Here is a 23,311-nt window from a genome sequence, read left to right as displayed (position 1 = left end):
TGGCTTTTGCTCCCGCTTGCCTGAATTAGACCCCAATGGACAAAGAACTCTTTATTAGAGCAGTAATTGCAAGCAGGTGAGTTTGGAACATTCAAGTGTGAAGTGTGTAGTAGTGTGTGTGTGTGTGTGTGTGTGTGTGTTTATTTTCCAGGAGGAAATAGTTCAGTTGACCCCTTATTGGGCTCTGGTAGACCCACCTTCCAACTGGAGACCTTTCAAGGAAGGTACTGGGCACAAAGCAGGCATGGGCAAAAATTTGATGAGATCTACTGATTGTCAGGGTGGACATTGAGCCCATAGAACCTCAGAGCAGTTCTGATTCTGAGGAGGAACAGCCATCCATGGGAGAGGAGCGCGCTCATCCCTCACAGGCCCTGCAGCTGGCAGAGATTCCTCCTCCCAGCATTCCAGACATAGATAGTGCTCCTGGGAGTGAAGGAGTGTGGGAGGAGGGCTGGCTGGATACTCGACGCGGACGGAAAGAGCGACGAGCTATGGAGGGCACAGAAAGGAGGCGTAGCACCCGTTTGGCGCGCAAGCAACAGTTGCGTCCAGAGGACCCAAGGGAAAAGGGGAGGGACTCTCCCTAGCCCATAAGTTCAGGGTCTGCAAGTTATTCTCGTTCAAACGGGGACCAACTGTTTCCTACCCAGGGGCATAGGTTACTCTGCTATTCATACCTTAGTCACTGGTGATAAAGTTATTAAGTTGTAAAAAAAATAAAGCCTTAAAAAAAAATCCTTTGTCTGTGTCTGGAGTTGGCTACTGCAGTAGACTGAAAGAGGCCGGCTAGGACCCCCTGACACTGATAGGTCTCTGGATGACTTGTACTGCATCAGCAAAGGTTTCTGACTCCATTTTTTAAAACATTAGTAACAACAAAACTGCAGTCCTCCTGCACCACTTACTTTCCCAATCCAGGAACCTCAGTTTTCCCCAGCTGTAAAATAGGGCTTTTTGCTTAAAAGCACTGATGCAACTTGGCACTGCTTAAAATGGCAAACCAAACAGAGTCTGCCATGGCTGGCTTTGTGCTAATCACTGATCTTTCCGTTTCTCCCACAAAAAAATACAGGTTTTAATGGATTGCCTTTGACTAGGTCTTTGTGCAATTCTGCTAGCTGGAGTTTTGTGTTAGAATACCCCTAATCTGTAGTAACCCAGATGCAGATTTGTGCTAGTGTATGTAGGTTAGCCTGGTCTATGGTTCATGGGGTGCAGAGAGTAGGTGAATGTCTCCACCCCCTGGCCAGCATTTGCTCCTGGCTCAGTCGCCGCTACTACTTTGCACCTGACTCCAGTTGATGGACCTTGGGGTTGTAGTAAAAAAATAAAGTAGATCCTGTAAGCCTGAAGTTTGCCTATTTCTGACTAGGGACGTATGGATTTTGTAACATCCATTCTGTCTGCATTTTGCAGATGGCCAGGTGCCTTTCGTACCATTGTCCGCTCATTGATGGAATTGGATTTTTCCCAGTTACCTGAATTTGTGCAAATCCCCCCCCCCCATTCCATGTGCATTGGCCGATGGGAAAAATGCACATTTTCAGCTGGTGTTTTTTATTTTATATATTTTTCTATGACTAAATTTGTGTAAAATTCCAGAAAGTTAAAAAAAAAAAAAAGGTCCACAAGTCCACAGAATCTGTGCGACTCGGGAAAAGCTGGTCCGCTGTGGAATCCATGGGTCGGATTCATAAAAATCCAAACTCATTTGATTCCATGGTGGATTTCTCCAGCATCCCTATTTCTGATGCAGAGGCTGTGGTGTAGTGGTAAAAGTTTGAAGTGCAGGTGCTCATCATGATGGTCCCGATAGCCACGCCCTCAGGGAGAGTCCAAGATGTCAGGCAGCTGCATTGATCCGTATCAACAAACCAGTTCTAGCTGTTTCCATCTCCACCAGGAGCAGGTCTTTGGTGAAGCTAATGGGTCTGAATTGCCCATTCAAGACCCAGCCACCCCAACATACTTTGCATTACAACAGGGTACAATATATTGTTGCTGCGGAAACCCATTTGTGATGAGTGTAGCTAAGGGAATAGGGAATTCTGATGAGTGGTGGGGATGGCGGAGAATGTCAGTATCCCTGGTAACGAAGAAGTGCTGGTGCTGCATCCCTGTGAGGCCTGGCTTTACTACACTTCTGCACAGAGCCATGCAAAGCTAATGCAAATGGCCCGGGAAGTCTCCTTCTGTTGACGGGTTGATGCCAGTGTAAGACTTTCGATGGCCTAAAGCATTGCCCTGAGGGCCAACATGCAGACACCAGTTCCTACCTCCATCTATCCCTCTCTCACAGTGTCGCCTGAAGCAGGTCACTCCCTTCTACTGCATGGTAGGGCTGGGCCTGCAAAGCCTGCCTGTGTTAGTGACTGATGGCATCTCCCCATTAACAACTGTCAACTATCTGCCTGTCCATCTGTAGAAGATTCAACAGATCTTGAATGTTGGGAAACTTCTCTCCCATTCCCTGACATTCAGATACCCACCCCCCATAGCCAAGATGACCCCCTCCTTTCATAACCTTGAAGGGTGAATGTGGAGTGGCCATTCAGTCCAGTCTTACATCAGGCACTGTGAATTCATAGAATCGTAGAATAGTTGGGTTGGAAGGGGCCTATAAGACCATCGAGTCCAACCCCCTGTTCAGTGCAGGAATCCAAGTCCAGCTTCATCTTGAATGCCTCCAGTGTGGGAGGCCCACTACCTCCCTAGGGAATTGGTTCCATTGTTGTATTGCTTTAACCGTCAGGAAGTTTTTCCTGATGTTCAGCTGGAATCTCGCTTCCTGTCACTTGAGCCCATCATTCCGTGTCCTGCACTCTGGGATGATCAAGAAGAGATCCTGGCCTTCCTCCCTGGGACAACCTTTCAAGTACTTGAAGAGCGCTATCATATCTCCCCTCAGTCTTCTCTTCTCAAGGCTAAACATGCCCAGTTCTTTCAGTTTCTCCTCACAGGGCTTGTTTCCAGTGCCCTGATCATCTTTGTTGCCTTCCTCTGAACCCTCCCCAGTTTGTCTGCATCCTTCTTAAAGTGTGATGCCTAGAACAGGACACAGTACTCAAGAACTGGATACCGTACTCAAAATTAACCATACATTGTTGCTTAAAGAACAACCCAGTCTCCAGATTTCCATCTCATGCTTTCCCCTTAGACTAAGAGGAATCCTGCAGCAAGCCTGCGTAAGGCACCCTGTTAAATAAATCTATTAGCTACCAACAGTTGTATAGAGCCTGAATCCAGCAGTCAAGGCACAGCAGACATACAGGGAGAGAGAGGCTTCTTAACACTTTCCCTTCACACCATTTCCCCCACTAAAAATCATCCCCCTGTCCATCTTTTCCCCACTGGGTGGCAGGGTGGGGATGAGTGCACAGTAAAAGCAGCTTGGGGCTGTGTGCTTTTCAGCAGAAAAATGGCTTAAGAGGGAACGGTTCAGAAGCCCCTCTCTTCCTGCGCTGGTTTCCCACTAAACTGACATTTCCCAAAACAGAAAAATGTGTACTCCCACCCCCACTGCTGCTGCAGTCGACAGCAATTATGAGATGACCAGCTCCTCCCATGGGTCCACAAACACATGTTGTTCCCTTCCACTTGGCAGACAGAAAAGAACCGCCGACTGGTTCTGCACCATTTTTAATAATAAAAAAGAGCAGTAACAAAAGGGATGCAACTGGCAATCGATACGAAACAGTAGCCTTGGGACTTGACGTGGATCCCAAGAAGCCACTTCCTTTCGCCTTTGGCTTTGCTGCATCATTTTTCCCTGCTCCCCTCCGATGGTCATTTAAAAACAAGAGCGCAGCTGGTGATAGCCTTGGCTGGTGTCTTGGAAGAGAGTTCAGTTTGTTTCTGGAGCACATTCTGTTTCAGCATCATTAACTCCTCCCACTGTGAACTGGTGGGGGTGGGCAGGGGGCAACGAAATCAGCCTTCTCGGCAACGCTCTTCCATTACCTCGACAGGTTCCTCCCATCATGCGGGTCACGTCAGAATTCTTTAAAGCTGAAAGACCCAAGCAGGTCCATCAGGAAGGTCATCATCACAGACTGAACCCCTTTGTGGACAGGGCGGCTACCTTTCTGAGGGCCGCGTTGGACCACATTTGACTCAGGATTTAAGATGAGATCTACCAGTGGAAGCTGGTGGCTCTGATGTCAGTGGGGTGGTGAATCCCCTCAGGGTTTAAGTCAGAACCAGTCAGAACCCCAAGCTTTGCATCTTGGGGAGCACATGTAGGGTTCTGACTGAAACCTGGAGTGGATCCACCAGCCTCCACTGTGGAGGGAAGCCCTCCCTGCATAACAGACCAATGACGACTGAGAATGCTGTGTGGCTACGGAATGCTGGTTGACTGTTGGAGTGGGGAAAAAACAGAAAAGAGGGATGGAATCGAACACTCTGGAGAAGTGCATGTCTGGCTGACAGCAACCCTGAAGAGGAGTACTCCACCCTGCGTCCTATTGTTGTTATTACTACTGCTACTACTGCCAGTATGTTGACCTGGATAGAAAATTATACTTGGGGTGAGAAGACTTAGATGCAAATCTCTGTTTAGATGTGAAGGTCATCTGGGCATGTGATCCTGCTGCTCTGGGATTGTGCCCTTGGGACTGTGCCCTGATGAAAGCTGAACGTTGCCACCCACAGACCCTTCTCTAGGTTCACCCCGGCATTCAGGGTTAGCATTCCAGAGAAGGTGGCAGAGAAGGCAAGCATTGAATGTTGAGGTTTCCTTCAGCTGACCAACGAAATGCAGACTCACACGCAAGAAAGGAGAGCAAATGCCCCGGAAGTTCAGCCATTGCACAAGTGTTCTCTTCTAAGTTCCCTTGGACCTTCTATGTTCCCTTGAACACAAACTCTACCACCAGAGATTCTAGCACAACCATCCCACTTATCCCAACAGAGGCTGTAGAAGACCAAGAAAGGAATCATCAAGGCTTTGACCACTAGTACCAAAGACACCAGAAAGCAGGACACTCAAGTGACACCAGGGGCTTGAGGCAGAGATGTGGACTTACCGTGATTTATGGCCCCAGAGCATGCCTACTCAAAAACGGGTGTCTGACCTGTAAATACAATCAACATATAGTGGAACCAGGGATCTTGGAATGGATGTGTGGGGAGGACATGGGAGGGGGGGATAGCACCTTTCATTGTTCCGCAGGACTCCACAAGTTAAAACAGTGGTTCTCAGGGCCTAGCTCAGCCTTCCCCAACATGGTACCCTCCAGATGTTTTAGACTACATCTCCCAGCTTTCCTGACCATTGGCCATGCTGGCTGGGTCTTTGAGGTAGTTGAGGTCCAAAACTTCTCGGGGGCACTAATTTGCAGATGGCTGGTTAGTTAGATGTTCCAGGGGCAATGCAGCAATTGTTGACTCGCATCTCCCCCATACAACTCCCTCCCGCCCCTATATGAACTTTCCTGATTGCCAAAGTTGCCAACTGAAGCATTGATCGTGATGCTTCTAATCACCGTGGCTAGGCTGGTGGCCACAAGCAACACAGCCACTTCTGTGGTGGCTCCCTGATTATGGAATACTTTAAACTAGAATCAGGGCCTTTTTAGTGGTGGTGTCCCAATTCACAGAAACAGGGCCAGGCTAAGGGCAAAACTGGAGCTAAAAGAAAAATGGAAGTAGTAGGGCATTCACTCCATCTAATAGCAAACCTAGGTGGCAAGGGCCAACAGACATGGAGCCAAATCAGGGCCACTGAGAAACAAGAGGGAGGTATCAGCATGTGCAGGATAATCCTGTGGTGTGTAGAAAAAAACTGTGAACCCCCCCAAAAACAACCCCCCCAAAAAATCCCTCCCCCCAAAAACCTGTGAAAAAATTAAAACCCCACAAACCTCCCCCCAATCCAATGAGAACTGGAATGCTGAGTGTCAGTTGAAAAAGAAAAACTGGCAACCAGGGAGTGGGGACTGGAATGTGGGAGGACATGGTTGGCTGACTGGCTTGAACCACGAACAGGAGCACTCCTGTCAGGAAGTGGAGATACACTGCAACATTTTGTTGCAGTTCTCACCTGTATGACTCTAACAGAGTTGTTTGAGGTCCCTTGTGGAGATCTACAATACTCAGTTTGCTCTATAATGTCCAGTGCAGATGGAGTGCTACCCAAGTCAAGGATGGAGCAGACCTCATGTACAGCACCCATTGGGGAGGTTTGGGAAGGTTTTAGCCATTCTCTAAATTCTGAGTTAAAACAGGGCTCCTGTTGGGAAAGATTATGCAGGCACTTATGTCTCCCTTAATGACTGCCCATGACAGCCCAGTTTTGAGAACCACTGTTTTAAATTTTGGCCCATTGATTTTTCACAGCCACACATGCACACACAAATCAAAACTCTTGGTGGGTGATCTATCCCACAAAGCATGATTGTTTATATAGCATGACTGATATGCAAGGACAGATTGTGAAGATGATAATTCATTCTGCTGTTGCACTGATTGTTTTCCAAGACATGATTGCCATGAAATTTCTTCATCTGGAAATTCATTTTGATTAGCAGATCTTGATGAACTGATTAAGGTGCATTAGTATAGGAAGAGGGGGACATCTGGGGGTGCTATGGCACAACCACGGCTTTTGGAGAAACAAACCACTAAAAGTTTGGGGTCTGTTCTAGCTAGTGCTCCAGAAGAAGGCTCAACTACCAGCTACCAGGACCTTGTGTAAGAAAAAATGGTTGCTGCCATGTTTTTGTGGTGGTGGCCATCCTCCTGCAGCAATGCCCTGGAAGTTGCACACTGTCTGCGGCTTTGTTGAAAGTGGGGAGGACTGGAGCTGCTGGCACCAGCAAGGCCACCCTCCAGGCCCCTCCCACAAACCCTAAAGGTGGCACTTTGTCAAGGGACCCCTCAACTCCTGGATCCAGCCTTGGAGACCAAAATCCACTCAGTTGATATACCTGCAAGGGATGAGGTCAAATGATTGTGCAGCTTAACTAAGCGTCTGTCTGTCTGTCTGTCTGTCCATCATTTGATTTGATTTGTACCCTGCCTTTTTACTAAGAAAAATGGCACTCAGACATTGTGGATTAAAACCTAGCTTGGTCTCATTCAAGATAGCTGTGTCCAGCCCACCCAGTTATGACAGGGTGACTGATCTGCTGGAGCTGGGACAACGTCATGGTAGATAAGATGCACCACTGAATGCATCGCTCCCTTGCCCCTGAGATGGCTGAGCCTTAAGCATCTGTGCAATGAATGAGACAGATCCATATACCCACTCCCCTTTCACTGAAAAAAGCCATACTTCATCAAAACTGCATGTTACGCTGTCATGCCTTGGTGCCCCCTCACAACTTCTCTCGACAAGTGCATGGTGTTTACCTCACAGATGCCATGGGGGAAGAGGAAAATCAGGAAGGGGGCGGGGAATCACACACTGAAATTTGCACCTTTTTTTCTCACTTAAACAGGAAGAGAGAAGCAGTGGACATACTCACACTGCAAACTATTTTGTATCCAATACTACTGGGTGAGATAATGCCACACAAGAGCTAGGAAAGCACATGGAGGAGAAGGTTGCTGTTAGTGCTGGTTAAGGAGACATCACAGGGTTTGAGGACAAGGGAGGGAATCAGGGTTTGTTATATCGTGGCCTGAGATCCACTTGGCTCTTTGGTACACTGGCTTCTAGGTATCACTTCAGGCATGACAGGAGATGGAAAGGTACCCTTTCATGGTGGGGCTGGAGATACAGTGGGAAAATTCGGATGATCTTATCTTGGCTTAATAACCCAGGATATGAACCCACCTTTTCCCCACACATGCCACCATATCATGAGGGGTGCAAACTATCCAGGACGCCTTCCATGAACTATATCCCATTTCGACCAAGCCAGGAAGTGACAGTCAACACCTTTGGAATAAGCCAGGTTATCAAACCAACTTCAAACCATGGTTTAATATCCTGGCTTGTTCTGAAGCTGTTCAGCATAATTTCCCCAGTTCGTTAAAAACAGGAAACTGTAGTTAATGGAAGACTTCCTGGTTTGTTTGCTTGCTCATGCAAAGGGAGAGTGAAGGCGCAAAAAGGCTCGATAGCCTGTACACAGTTAGTACATCTGAAGTCTCAAGGTGCTGAAACTTGCATGCATTCTCAAGATGTCATCTGTTGCCTTCTCCAGCAGTACATCCTAATCCAAGCTGCTTTTTAATCGCCTGCTCCCACCAAGTACTAAAAAAAGTTGGCTCATGGTAGATTTGATGGGATGACTCTGGATGGAGGAAGTTCTGAGTAAACATGAGGAACTCAGAATTGCAACCAATGGGGAAGGATACGACAGTACACTCCCACTATCGCTATCAATGTTGTGCTAGCATGAACCAATGCTTTCACAATGTAACTAGCACAATGGAGAAAGACGGAGATTCGCTGCTGAATTTCGGTGGCAAATCGCCACTTTTTCCCATTGTACTAGTTATGTTGCAGAAGCACTGGTTTATGCTAGGGCAACATCAACAGTGCCAACAGGAGCTCACTGTTGGAACTTCCCCACTATGTTTAAGGCTGCAATCCAAGGCACAGTCACCTGGGAGTAAGTCCCATTGAGCACAAGTAAACATACATAAGATTGTGCTGGAACTGTGGTTACACATGGGACAAAGTAACCAGGAGAATTCTGACAATGGTTTCAGCCTGAGCAGGACTGCCTCTTGAGCACCTGGCTTATGTGACCGACCAGCAATAAAGTCTTATGGAAACCCGAGCTGGCATGGTGCATCTTGGATTTCCTGAGCATGCTCAATGGCCACACTTAACATATGCAAGTGAATCCAAGACCGTGTCACCCGCTTCCAGTGTAGCAAGTATTAATGTTAGCATTTTGGAGTAGGATGCTGCCATCTTGGGTTTTTTTGTACATACTCAATGGCCATGCTGACCAAGGATGAGCGGAGTTGTAGTCCAACACAATGAAGGCCACTAGGCTGGGGAAGGCTGCCATATGGCAAGATGGCACTACCCACGGCAGGGGTTTTTAACAAGGATTCGTTGACAGTCAGGCTCATAAAATTGAAATTCTAAGGAATTTGGGGCTGGATGTTTTCAAGTCACCCCAAACTCCTGGAATAGTACTCTCAAAAGTCTTCCAGTTCTGCCAACACCTACCCTCTTTTTCTTGTATAGCAGCCACACCATCCTCGTATTTCTTTGAATACTACTCGCGAAAGGAGCTGGAAGGGGAAGACATATTCAAGATCAGTTGTTGCAGTAGCTTTTGTGTGTATTCACAAGAGGGTTTACTTTCCACCCAATGTTTGTTCCAGGTTGCTGCAAGAATACACCTCTGAGTTAAAGGTAAATTCATTTAGGTCACAGGTAAAGTTAAGTAAAGAACATGCCAAGAGATCTCAAAGAGAGCCAGTGTGGGGTAGTGGTTAGAGCACTGGATGGGAGGATCTGGGTTCTAGTCTCCACTCAGCCATGAAGCTCACTGGGTGACTTTGGGCCAGTCACTGACTCTCACCCTAACCTGCCTCACAGGGTTGTTGTGAGGATAAAATGGAGAGGAGGAGGAACATGTAAGCTACCTTGGGTTTCTTGCAAGAGGGAAAAAATGGTGGGATATAAATATAATAATAAACAAACAAACAAACAAATAAATAAGGTGCCTCCTCAGTCAGAGAAGTGCTCTACCTAGCCCACTACCATCAACTCTGACTGGCAGCAACTTTCCAGGGTCTCATACATGGCTCCTCCCCAGCCCTTCTACCTGAGATCATGGAGATGGTGGCAATTGAATCTGGGACCTTTTGCATGCAAAGGATCTGCTTGACCACTGAGCTACTGGGTCTCCCCAACTCAGATCCGGGCTGATGTAGAGTCCAGTTTTTGCAAAGGATCTCTCGTGTCTCCAGATCTGAAGGCTTGGTGTTACTCCAAAGAGGACTCTTAAACCCAGTGAGACATTGGTCACCCCACTTTACAAAGGACTCTTGGGAAGCCCTGATGCATCCCCCTGGACTTGTCCCTCACATCAGCCTCAGCCTCCAAAAAGGACCCTCCCAAAGTCTCTCACATCCTTCAGTAGCGTAAAGCTACAGAAATGAGCTTGGGCTCTTTAAAGTTGCAGTTAGTACCCACCTTCTGAGAGACCTTAGTTTACCATATTATTTAAGCCTTCAGTTCCTGCTAGACCCTTGCTGGAGCAGCAGCTCTCTTCATGAGGAACCATCCCTGCCTAGCAACTCCCACAGAGCACTGTCCGAGGTGCTAGTAGTCTCTGCCTTTCTGTGCTCTTGTTTACCGGGCGTAACTGCTGACCAAACGTGACCCGCACCTTTCCATTTGTACCCTCCTGCTGCCAGAGTCTCCTCAAGTACTCCACTGACTGGCCCCTTCCCCTAAGGCCCAACTCTAGCCAAGCCAGGATCTACCATCTAAACTTAACTGGGCTGGACTGGCATCTTGGTTTACAGAATTGTTTTGGTTTACAGCATCAAAGGGCTGTGCAGGCATGGGCAGTAAGGTGACTAAAGCTGCTGCGATCCCACACAAAGGCTGGGTAGGTTGATGCAGAATACTCTGCAGACGGAACTCACTAGGCAAGCCAGCACATCTGCTGATATCAACATATAGAAGACATTGTCCCAGCCAGAGCTAGAGATCAAACCTGCTAGAAGGGGTCCAAGAGCAGCGCCTGCAAAATGAAAAGAACAACACAAAGGATCAGCAAGCAAGTAGTCAGGAGAGAAGTCCAGCTCACATCTCTTTGGAGAGAAGAGATATGAGCTGGCCCATCTCACTAACTATATATGAGGAGAGAGGAGTGGGAATAGGGTTGGCGGAGAATTTCTCCCCGAAACTTCGGGGGGCCGAGCGCCAACGTGTTTGGCCCCCCGAACAAGTTTCGGGGAGAAATCCTCCGGACCCCCCCTGCCCCCCGCACCCCCCCCGGGACGGGACTTACCTTCGCTGAATGTCCCTCCCGGTGGCGGGTCTGGCCGGCGGTTCGGCGGGTGTTCGAGCGGGGCGGGAGCGGCAGCCGGTCTTTCGACCGGCTGCCGCCACCGCCGCCATTGCAATCAAAGAAAAAAAACACAAAAAGTCCCCTGATAGGCTACGTGACGATTCACATAGCCTATCACGGCTAGATCTGCAAAGTCAGCCGTGATAGGCTACGTAAATCGTCACGTAGCCTATCACGGGTGACTTAAAAAAAAAAAAGTGTGTATGGATAATGGCGGCCCCCATAGGGAGCCGCCATTCCCGTTCCTTATTTGGTCACTGTAGTCTACGTAAATGTTTACGTAGACTACGGCGACCAAATAAGGAACGCGAATGGCGGCTCCCTATGGGGGCCGCCATTAGCGTACGCGCTTTTTTTTTTTTTTTAAAGTCACCCGTGATAGGCTACGTGACGATTGACGTAACCTATCACGGCTAACTTTGCAGATCTAGCCGTGATAGGCTACGTGAATTGTCACGTAGCCTATCAGGGGGTGTTTTGTTTTGTTTTTTAACTTTCGCGTTCGCGGCCGGGCGAGGCGGGAAGCCTCCCCCCCGGCCTGAATTTCGGCCAGGCGAGGCGGGAAGCCTCCCCCCCCCAGCCTGAACTTCGCGGGGGGAGCAGCGAAGCGCCTCCCCCCCACCGCGAACAAGCTTCGAGAAAAGGTAAGTGACTTTCGTCCACCCCTAAGTGGGAAGTGAAGAACTGGCAAACATGTGCTCACAGATGATGTAAGAACTGCAACTGCCACAGTGAATCAGACCAAAGGTCCATCTAGCCTCACATTCTGTATCAAACAGTGGATGGCCACGTGTCCTGGGGAAGCTGACATGTGGTACATGATAGCAATAGCATTTGGTGATCTTCGAACATAGGGATTGCATTCTTAGCCAACGTTGCCGAATGCCGCTGATGGATAGACCACTAACCATGAACAGATGAATTTGCCAAAGAAGCTACTCCTATAGATGCAACCATGGATGTTAAAAAGAGGCATGTGTTTATGTGTGTGTATATGTGCACATACCTGTGAGACTGGGCAATGTGGAATTACCCTCATCCATTTGCAGAATAGACTCAAAACTGACCAGGTGATACTAGGTGGATTTGAGTCACAAATGAGTCCCAGGTATGGGGTTACTAGCCAGTTGACCTTATATACCCTGGGCAAAGTTATTGTTTGGAGGACAGGGAAAATCTCTGTCCCATGGAGATCTCTGTCTCCCTCAGCCTTCTCAAAACAAAATGATGGATGAGGCTCAAAGTTTGCTTGTGTGCCTGGAGTCTCCAACATGGTACCCATTGGCACCAGTGTACCTGTAGTAGACCTCCTTGCCACCCACCATGCTCTCTGCCCTCCTGATCTTAATTTGATGTCTTAAGAATTTTTATTATTTTTAAGTGGGAGGCTGGAAAAGGAAAGTGGTTCCCTCCCACATCATCTTTATTTGGGTTCAGAAGAGTGGTTTGGTGTGTTAGAGCTCAGACCCCCCACCTCTGCCTTGTACTTAGATTCTTGAGCAAGTAGCTTTCCTTTTAGTCTCACCACTTTCCTTTCTGGGAAATGAATGTTTTGTGACCAGCCATGCTCACCATGGCAGCCATTTTATGAATGAGCAACACCCCCCCCAGGACAGCCATTTTGTGAGAATGCCCATGACACTCCCTCAAAATTCCAGATGTGCCCCCTGACCCAAAAAGGTCAGGGGTCCCTGTCCTACGCTGTCTGGATACTCACCAACAGACCCAGTCCCATCAATGATGGCTGTGACGGTGGAGAGGGCCTTTGCATTTCCCTGGAGGCTTTCATGAGTGCCCTGGGGTAGAGAAGAAAAAAGAAATACACAAAAAAACAAGTTTAAGGAGAAAAGAATGTGTAGCAAAAATGTGATTCCACAGTAACCAAGTTTCAAAAATTCTGGAGTTCTCTGACCCCCCAACTTTCCATATCATTTGGCCATACTACCAGAACTGCAGAAGTTCTTGTTGGTTTGTTGTTACACCATTCCATCCTATTAGGTTCCTCCCTGTTAGAGAATGTTTGCAACCTATAAGTGTCAACACACTGGAGCTGGGTCCAATAATGAAGCCATGATCCAGATGTTTGGATCAGGATCACAGTAGAGAGATGAGAGTGAGGACTAGCAGGAAGCAAGGCCTGGCCAGGTATAGTGGCGAAATAGCTTCTGACACAGGTCAGGGGTTAGTGAGAACACAAGGACATAAGAGCCATGCTGGATCAGACCAAAGGTCCATCTAGTCCAGGCATTCTCTTTACGCAGTGGCCAACCCACTGCCAGGGAGGTGGTGGTTCTCAAGTAGGTGTCAATTCTGCCTTCATGGGGGACCCATCAGGGTAGAGATGACTGTGGCCAGTCAATAACTGTGTTCTTCTAGTCTTGGAGAGAGGGATTTTAATCCATCAGCCTGTATTTAGAGGCCAAGAACAGGTCTTGCAAAACACCTCCTTCCACCAATGCATCACCCACTTTAGAAGACGTGAGCTACATGAAAAGAAAAACCCTGCTGCAGCAGACCAAAGGTCTGTCAAGCCCCCTGCATTCTCTTTCCAGCAGTGGCAAGCAAGATGCTTCCAGGAAAAACACACACACATAAGCAGGACATGAAGGCAACTGCTCTTAAAGATATACTGCCTCTTAACATGAAGGTTCTATTTAGCTACCCAGGGGCCGAGCTGCTTGCAAAACACTTTCCATCCATGACTCAGCAGCACCTTGACAGCCAGGGACTCTATGTTCAATGAACTGCAGCATCCTTCAGTTTGGCTATGACAGCTTGTACAAAGAGAAGCGACAAAGGAGAACAGGGGAGAATGACCGTGAACCCAAGGCACTCACACCTAAAACTCGCTCTGGGGGTGCAGCACCTCTTTCAGCCTGAGAATCAAATCTAATTTCAGAGAAGCTCTTGGGGGTTGCATTCCCGTGGTGGGTGTGGCCAAAGGCAAAAAGGGGTGTGGCCAAAATGCCCCCCAAATGCCAGCATACATAGCTTAAATCTCTTACTGTCAGTAACTAAGCCTTAGGAGAGACATTTCAGCCTTTTAGAATGGGGGGAAAACCTGCACAAAAGCTGGGGAATGATTGGTGGTCAGGGGAAAGGAGGTGGAGCCAGGGGAAGGGGCATGGCCACTCGAGGAACCCCAGATTGGGATTCTGGGCCTGAGGTTCCCCACCCCTGGTGTAAAGGTTCCAGAGGACGGGGACCTCCTGAATAGGTCTCAGTGGCATTCAGTTGCACACCCTGCTGCAATGGAAGTCCAAAGACAGAAACGTTTCACTTCCACTAAAGCATCCTGAATTGGATCCAGATTTAAGCTGGTTCAATGGCACTAGCAGAAGTGGACTTCACTGCCCTTCCTTCCCCCTGAAAGTACTACTCAGAGAATCAGGGGACCCTGCTGAGCAGGGTTAGCTGTGGTGTGTGGGGGAAGGGGGATCCCCAAAAGTCAGCCAGAGGGACCTTCCAGGAACTGAGCCCTTCCTCTCACAGGAGGTCCCTTCCCCCCATGGCAGGCAGCTCCTGGATCTAAGCCTGTCTTGTTTCAGCCCTTTTGTTGTTATAAGATCTTCTTCAAGGACTTATAAAAAACATCTGCAGAGATTCTTATAATGAAACATCTCATGCTGTAATTCACTGGTGACTCAGAAGGAGTCACGGCAGGATTACAGCAGGAGACATTTTGTTATAAGAACCTCTTCAGACATTTTTATAACTCCTTGTAGAAGGCCGTGAAACAAAAGAAAAAAAAAGCTGTGAAAAAAAAGAAGCCAAAACACATCAGACTTTTTACTAATATAACTTTCTCCAGCATCCTGAGACAATTCTCTCTTTTTGGGGTTCACCTTGGATACTCACCTACCTTTGCACCTCCATGGAAGAGGATTGGCCTAAGGCAAGCTTCCTCCACCTGGTGCCCTCCAGAAACTTTGGACTACAACTCCCAGCATTTCTGACCATTCGCCCTGCTGGCTAGGGCTGATGGGAACTGAAGTCCAAAACATCTGGAAGACAGCAGACTGGCCTAAGGGATCATTCTGCAGCCAGAAACCCTTTCCAGGTTACCTGGTGGATGTGTGCAACTGGCTTTGTGCCGGATTACTTCAAATCCCTTCCAAGTTTCATAGGCCATGTGCTGCTCTCAGCCAAGGGTTTCGGCCCCTCCTGAGACTCACTCAGCCAAGGTGTCATGTTTACACGCTGCGGAAAGAATGTGGCAGCTGTGCTCAGAGAAGCGGACCAGTGTGTTGTGGGGCATCATGTTCCTGGAATTATCTTAGGACCAGAGAAGACAGTTGCATAAAATGAAAAGTTCAGGTTGCAGGGGCTGCCTATTCCCTACCGGGCTAGGTTTAAGGTTTTAGTACTCCTGTACAAAGCCCTAAACAACTTGGGACCAGGATACCTGAGAGAGTGCCTTCTCCCTTACCAACTCGCCTGATCACCGAGGTCATCAGAGGGCTTGCTCCTGGTGGTTCCACATGGACGTATGGCCTGATTGGAGTCTACCCAGAGAAGAGCCTTCAGTGTGGTGGCCCCATTACTTTGGACCTTCCTGCCCCTGGAAGTCAGGCAGGCACCAACACTGTGTTGCTTCCGGCGCCTCCTGAAAACAGTTATGTTCCAAAAAGCATTCCTTAAATGACCAGCCATGGTTTTTATTGGCATTCTGTTTTTAATAATTTTAATATGGTGTTTTAATCTTTTTACTGTATACTGTTGCCCTGCTTATTTAATTTATATGCAAAGTACATCATGAGAAATGCTGGGTTGGATGAATCACAGGTCGGAATTAAGATTGCCGGGAGAATTATCAACAACCTCAGATATGCAGACGATACCACCCTCATGGCAGAAAGCGAAGAGGATCTCAAGAGCCTCTTGGTGAGGGTGAAAGTGGAGACTGCAAAAGCTGGTTTGAAACTCAACACTAACAAAACTAAGATCATGGCATCTGGCCCCATCACTTCCTGGCATATAGAAGGGGAAGAAATGGAAGCAGTGACAGATTTTATTTTCTTGGGCTCCAAGATCACTGCAGACGGTGATTGTAGCCATGAAATTAAAAGATGCTTGCTCCTTGGGAGGAAAGCTATGGCAAACCTAGACAGCATAGTAAGAAGCAGAGACATCACCTCACCAACAAAGGTCCATCTAATCAAAGCTATGGTTTTCCCAGTAGCAACGTATGGCTGTGAGAGCTGGACTATAAGGAAGGCTGAGCATCGAAGAATTGATGCTTTCGAACTGTGGTGCTGGAGAAGACTCTTACGAGTCCCCTGGACTGCAAGGAGGTCAAATCAGTCAATCCTAAAGGAAATCAAGCCTGACTGATCATTGGAAGGACAGATACTGAAGCTGAAGCTCAAATATTTTGGCCACTTAATGTGAAGAGAAAAGTCACTGGAAAAGGCTCTGATGCTGGGAAAGATTGAAGGCAAAAGGAGAAGGGGACGGCAAAGGATGAGATGGCTAGATAGCATCACCGATGCTGCGATGCAATGAATATGGACTTGAGCACACTCCGGGAGAGAGCGCAGGACAGGAAGGCCTGACGTGCTATGGTCCATGGGGTCACGAAGAGTCAGACATTACTGAACGACTGAACAACAACAATCTTTTTACTATTGTACCTTTTATGTTCACTGCTCTAGAATCTGTTATAGATATAAAGCAGTACACAAATGTTGTAAATAAATAAATACACACACACACACACACACACACACACATTTGTGAATAAGAAATGGCTGCAGAGGGCAACTCTCAGAGGAGATACTGAATCGATCATTTCAATGCCAAATTAGGACCACACTGCACGTTACACCTATGATGTAGCGTGTAGCCATGGCTGGATCTACACTTACCACCTTTTTTCACTTCCAATGAAGTTTCACCGCCCGCCTTTCACACTACACAGTAGCCACCTCGAATTGGAACCAGAATTTCCCACTTCCACGCTCCCGCTTTCAATATCCTGATATCCTGGTATTTCCCCTTAATGTGCTCTGATTTTCCGCCTTCGCTACCATATCCGGTCATAGTCCCCTCCCCTGCCTGTCCATATATGGCACTGTTTGTATTTCCCTCCTGTCCAATCACAGCTCTCGGCGGCCCCATGTCTTCTTCCTGCTACCCATCGCATAGCTTCCTCAGCAGCCCCTGTTTCCTCAGCAGCAAGCAAAGGGCTGGATGTGCGTGCACTTGTCTGATCTCGGAAGCTAAGCGGGGTCGGTCCCGGTCAGTGCTTGGATGGGAGACCGCCTGGGAATCAGGCTTCCTGCAATGAGCAGGGGGTTGTTGTATCCCTTCAAATGAGATTAAGTTTTACCCCCTCCTATCCCCCACTCTGGATGTTTTTTTTTTAAATTAAGGCATTATCCTCGCAGAATCGGGGCTTCTCCGCAATGTTTTTTTTTTCTAATTCAGGCATGATCTTCGAAGCTTCGAAGTTGTGAAGCTTCACAACTTCAAGATCATGCCTCAATTAGAAAAAAAAACCATCACAGGGAAGCCCCGATTCTGTGAGGATAACGCCTTAATTAAAAACACACACATCCAGAGCAGGGGATAGGAGGGGGTAAAACATAGTCTCATTTGAAGGGATACAACAACCCCCTGCTCATTGCAGGAAGCCTGATTCCCAGGCGGTCTCCCATCCAAGCACTGATTGGGACCGACCCTGCTTAGCTTCCGAGATCAGACAAGCACGTGCAGGAAAACAGCAGGAAAACAGCAGAGTTCGAGTGTGAACCGAACTCGCGCATTCGATGAAGCACCGCAGTGGGGCAAATGGGATGCGATGGTGGATGCGCATCATTCATTGCGATGGTGGGCACAATGTAGATCGGCCCCATGTCTCCATTTTTACCTTAATTTAGCCCTTCTCCAACCTCATGCCCTCCAGATCTTTTGGACTACGACTGCCATCAGCAGCAGCCAGCATGGCCATGGTCACAGATGATGGGAGTAGTAGCACAAAACATCTGGAGGACACCAGGTTGGGGAAGGCTGCTTATAGGTGCAGGAGACTGGAGACTCAGCACATCTGGAAAGGAAACTTCTCTCTTCCCTCCCCGATACAACCGGAACAAAGATTGCATGCTCACAACAGACACATACAGCCAGAATGCTTAGAAAAAAGATTCATATTCTTACCAAGTCAGCTGATACTGCTGTCGTGATGAGAGCATAAGGCCCGTTAACGAGGCCACCGCAGATAATTAGCATGACTGCAAGGGAGAAGGAGAACATCAGTGATGTAACTTCACCACCTCGGTTTCTAGCTAGACATCCTGCTGATCTGCTTAAATAGGAATGGTCGTTTCTTGGACAGAAGTGTGGGCAACACAGCTCTCTTGCCCACAGGATCTAACAACTGCTTTACTTATTTATAAATGCATTCATATGCTGCCTTTGGGGGCAGAGCCCAGACGAGATGGCTTATACTATAATATTGAAATATATATGAAATGCATTAAACAAAATAATAAAAATGCATTAAACAAAAAACAAAATAATCCAAACAATTATAAAGCAGCAGCATAAAAATAAATATAGGCCAGATAAACGCTCATTTTAATAAAACATGAATAATAATAAAAATAAAAAAAACAGCATACCCAGTTCCCATAAGTAAGACATGGCACCATAAACTTTTTAAAGGCAACTCCATACTTTAAAACCAGCAGTGCTGAAAACCTCAAGAGGAGACCACCTGAAGTAAATAAGGTTTTAAATCCCTTTTGAAGGCTTGTAATGTCAGGGCCAAATGCAACTCATTGGGGAGGGACTTCCACCATCTGGGGCCCACCACAGTGAAGTCCCGGTCTCTCAGGCCTGTCAACTGAATCAAATTTACCAGTAGGATTACGAGCAAGACCTCCAGGGCAGATCTTAATGCTATTCCATCTCTTTACGATTAGATTCCTCTTAGCAATTGTGCTAAGAATAGGATTACCTAATGTGGCCAGATGCAAAGAGGGCATCTCTCCTACATACATTTTAATAGCTTAGCAAATAGTTGTTATTATTGTTATTGTATACTGTTATTTGGTAGCTACAGTTTCTCATTTGTGTTAGAAAAGTTCTACCTGCTGATATTCCCTTTTCTGTTGAAATCTTCTACAACACAGGAACAGGAGCTTCTCAGTGGTGGCACCTAGGTCTATGGAAGTCCCTCCCTCAGGAGACTCATTTAACCCTTTCCTCCCACCCTTCAGAAAGATGGTTAAAACTATTTGGTTTGGATGTGCTTTTTCTATGCTGTCTGATTCCCAGAGTTTATTTTATGAGGCTGCTGTTTTTATTAAGTTAGCTGTTTGTTTTTATTGGATTGTTATTGTTTTATTGTGTTTGTGAGCTGTCCAGAGGGCATTGGGGGCCAAACAGCACCATATCTCCATTTATATAAATAAAGACATAAAATCTGATCCCTGAGGATCATCGCCCCCACCCCCACCCCACCCCCACCCCCCAAATAACAGGTGAGAGCTAGCTGGAGTGCAAAACTGGAGCAAAGAGCTCCACCCTTCCTTTCTCCCTATTTTCTCCTTGTTAAAATGTTCTTTTTTTAATTTGCACTCCATCACTCAGCACTAGATTTGATTTACTAGTTCTGCTTTACTGAATGGCAATTTTCCCATTGGGGGACCCACAAGGGGATTTCACCACAGGGAGGGTTTCACTCCAAACCCCTCACGCTTTGAAAGAACATGTGAGGAAGGGTTGTGCTGCGTAATCCTGCCCCCTCTACTGCTGATGTGTGCCCTGGCCTTTCCCCCCGTGGGTCACATATGCAGAAGCCGTATGAAAGGGCCCTATGTGTGCATCTTCGTACACTCATAGGGGCCATTCTCATTGCGGCTGAATACGAGGCCAGCAGGAGGACAGGCTAGTGATCATGGTGAGGGCAGAGCTGGAAGGGGCAGCCCTCTCATGCATGGGATGAATGGATGAGTGGGATCACTGTACTCCCTTCACGTCCGGTTTGTGCAGGAAATATCTCATTGGAAAGCCTGTCCTTGCGTGGGAAAAGGTGGTATTCAACATATAATAGCACCACCTGGAACTCCCTGCTAAGGGAGGTCAGGTTTGACCCCTCTCTGTGGTCCTTCCACTGGCAGGCTAAGACATTTTTATTGAAACAGGCCTTTGGCATATAAGCTGGTCTGTTGCTGAAGGGGTTTGTAATTGGTTGGGTGCCGTTTGTTTCTTTCATTGTGAGTTTTTAATTTATTTGTTTTTATGTTATTTTTATTAAGATTCTGGTTTTAATCTGGGTGTTATTGTTAGCTGTGTTGAGCATTTTTGCAGAAGGGCAGGATATGATGATGATGAAGAAGAAGAAGAAGAACTCTAGATTTATCTGACTGATTTGTCTGAGGTGATATTATTAACCCCACAAAACTGAATGCAATCAAACAAAAAATGCTCTTTGGGTCAAACAACATGAAAACTGGCCCTGAGGCTTCTCTTGGGAGGCCCACGTGTGCCATTGATGTGGAACTCTCCAGAAAGGCCTGCAGTCTTACCTATTGACGTGCCTAGTCCATTTTGGCCGACGTAGTTGTACAAGAAGAGCTGGAAGAGAAAGCAAAGCAGCAAGTAAGAATGCCAAGTTGTAAAACTTTCTTCCTTTATAGAAATCACTGTCATCACGTCAGGGGTTAAGCAGCTAAGGGCGCAATCCTGTGCAAGTTTAGACAGAGAAAGGGTGTACAACTCCCAGCATGCCCCAGCCAGGGGCATTTTTTCTCTGTCTAAACATGCACAGGATTGAGCCTTAAGGCTTGGATACTTGAATTTGGTCGCTGATAAAAGCATGGATTCTCTATGACAGGGGTGGGCAACCTTTATTTCTATTGAGGGCCACATTCCCTCATGGGTAATCTATTGGGAGCCACGTGTCAGTGGTGAGTAGAGCCTGAGCCAGTCACAGGATGGACCACAACCAAGAGTGGGCAAGTCATCCCTTTTTTCTTTCTGCCCCTCTTTTCTCTCCCTGTCACCCCCTTTTCTCTCCCTCCCTCCTTCTTCCTTCCACCCAGCTGGCTGCCAGGGAAGGGAAATGTGGTTCTTGCCACAGCTCTGCAGGCAGAGAAATTGGGCCGAGGGTCATGTGTGGCCTATCCCTGAACTAAGCACTTGGGGGTTGGACTCGATGGCCTTGTAGGCCTCTTCCAACCCTACTATTCTATGATTCTATGAATCTTTATCACCAAGTAGTTCAAAGGAATGACCCCCTATTGGTTTTCTCATATCCTGGAGCTACGGTTCGCATTTCTACCTCCTATTATGGAAAGAAAACTTTCCCCAATATGAAAAGCCCTTGGGGGATGTCTGTACAGGAGCTCCTTGCTTTCCTGGTTGACCCTAACGACCTGCTCAGATGCATACAATGCAATCTGTGCTCCAGCAATGAAATCCTCATTTCTAGCAACCCCACCCCCCACCATGTCCTGGGGTCCAGGGGTGTCACATGCATCAGGAGACTGAGATGGAGACAAGGGCTATTGTCACCATATAGCCCCTTTTCCATATCTTCATCAGCATGGAACAAAAGCCACTATGGAGTGGTGGTTAGACTGTCAAACCACGACCAAGGAGATCCAGGTTGAAATCCCCACTGAGCCATGAAGCTCTCTGGCTCCTTCTTTATCTGTAAGCATAAACTACCTCACAGGCTTGTTGTGAACAAAAAATGGGGAGAGGGGAGAGAACCGCGTACACTGCCTCGAGCTTCTTGGAACAAAGGCAGGACACAGATGTCATAAACTGTCGGCTCCATCTGACAGTTTCCCTATGAGAGAAGGTTACAGCAGCTGGGATTGTTTAGCTTGGAAAAAAGGAGGGTAAGGGGAGACATGATAGAGGTCTACAGAATTATGCAGTCTGGAGAATGTGGATAGGGAGACATTTTTCTCCCTCTCTCAAAATACTAGAACCTTGGGTCATCCCATGCAGCTAAGTGGTGGGAGATTCCAGACAGATAGAAGGAAGTCCTTCTTCACACTGCGCATAAATGATGGAATTCGCTACCGCAGGATGTGGTGATGGCCACCAATTTGGATGGCTTTAAAAGGGGGTTGGACAAATTCCTGGAGGAAAAGGCTATCAATGGCTACTAGTCCTGATGGGTATGTGCTGCCTCCAGGACCAGAGGCAGAGAGCCTATGTACACCAGTTGCTGGGGAACATGGGTGGGAAGGTGCTGTTGCGCTTGTGTCCTGCTTGTGGGTTCCTGGTCAACAGCTGGTTGTCCACTGTGTGAACAGAATGCTGGACTAGATGAACCCTGGGTCTGATCCAGTAGGGCTCTTCTTATGACAGCTGTTTTGGGACTGGAGGGTTGAAGGGCAGCACACTCTAGCCTCCTCCACTGCTCAGGAGACAAGGGACACTGGGAGGTTGCACCCCCTACCTCCCAGGAAAAACATTATGGAAGACGGAGGCCAACCTGGCTCCATCCATCATCCAGAGAAAGAGCAGCTGCTCCCACACTTGCTTTCCTCTGCCCTCCTCCTTCCTTTTTCCTTTTGTATTGTATCTGGCAGGGCCTGTCTTATCTTTCAATATATGTAGAACACTTCAGAAGCAATCCTATGGCCCCTAAACGTTGTCTGAGGGGCCATGGGATAGTGGGGATTCCCCCCTTCGAGGTCGGAGACAGTGCTCCAACCTCGGAAGGGGGAGTCAGAGATCCGCCCCACTCCATTGCCCCCTCACTGCCAGCATGGAAAGAACTATGCTGGCTGGCCTCCGAAGTCAGAAGAGCAACCTCAGAGAGAGGGGAAAGAGGGTGTTTGGGTGGGCAGGGAAGGGAAGGGAAGAGAGTGGTGGGGCCAGGATACGAGCTATCCTGAGGCCTCCCCAGCTCCTTCTCTCCCCTCTGAAGAACCTTTGCTAGATGGGCAAAAAAGGCCGTCTAGTGAAAACTGCAATAATCAAAGACGGGGAAGTGAAAATTGCCTCAGCCACTCCTTCTGCCCTGCTGGCTTCAGCCTGGTAGGGTGCTGGGTACACAGAAGACTCCAGGTGCAGAGTCTTCCATCTCAGGAGGGTGCAACCCAGAATATTGCACCCTTAGAAAAGTTTATATGTTTTATAAGTGCTAAACAACAATAGGTATAAAGAGTCTACCATACTGTCAGCTCTTTTGTCAGCTCAAAGGAAATAATGACGTCCTCGCCATTCCTATTTGGAAGACACACATCAGCCTCTCTCTCAAGGGGAGCGATGAGTCACTCTTGATCTTGCCACGGCATGTCCCACCCAATGACAAGAGAGGCAACTCAGAGCTGGCTGACATC

The 23,311-nt window shown here is 47.7% G+C and overlaps 1 protein-coding gene across 5 annotated transcripts in view; it reads right to left on the bottom strand.

Annotated features, from left to right (window-relative positions):
• Positions 1 to 3,624: 3,624 nt before the first annotated feature.
• SLC37A2 (solute carrier family 37 member 2) overlaps positions 3,625 to 23,311 on the bottom strand; it is a 72,129-nt gene continuing 52,442 nt past the window's right edge. For 2 of the 5 annotated variants that reach the window (XM_084803813.1, XM_084803811.1), the window contains 6 exons: positions 20,534 to 20,582; positions 18,159 to 18,232; positions 12,718 to 12,796; positions 10,573 to 10,670; positions 9,140 to 9,204; positions 3,626 to 4,011 (listed from right to left, as the gene is read on the bottom strand). In XM_084803813.1, the coding sequence (XP_084659939.1) occupies positions 3,996 to 4,011; positions 9,140 to 9,204; positions 10,573 to 10,670; positions 12,718 to 12,796; positions 18,159 to 18,232; positions 20,534 to 20,582 (381 nt within the window). In that variant the 3' untranslated portion in view covers positions 3,626 to 3,995. Of the gene's footprint in view, positions 4,012 to 5,030; positions 5,079 to 7,472; positions 7,527 to 9,135; positions 9,205 to 10,572; positions 10,671 to 12,717; positions 12,797 to 18,158; positions 18,233 to 20,533; positions 20,583 to 23,311 lie in introns of those variants that run through there. The other 3 variants (XR_014783727.1, XM_084803810.1, XM_084803812.1) reach the window with 3 other exon arrangements.

Source organism: Heloderma suspectum, chromosome 6 (assembly GCF_057233095.1).
Source record: "Heloderma suspectum isolate Gila_16-S chromosome 6, 16-S_ref, whole genome shotgun sequence".
Classification (NCBI taxonomy): Eukaryota; Metazoa; Chordata; class Lepidosauria; order Squamata; family Helodermatidae; genus Heloderma; species Heloderma suspectum.
This window is presented reverse-complemented; position numbering and strand designations above follow the sequence as displayed.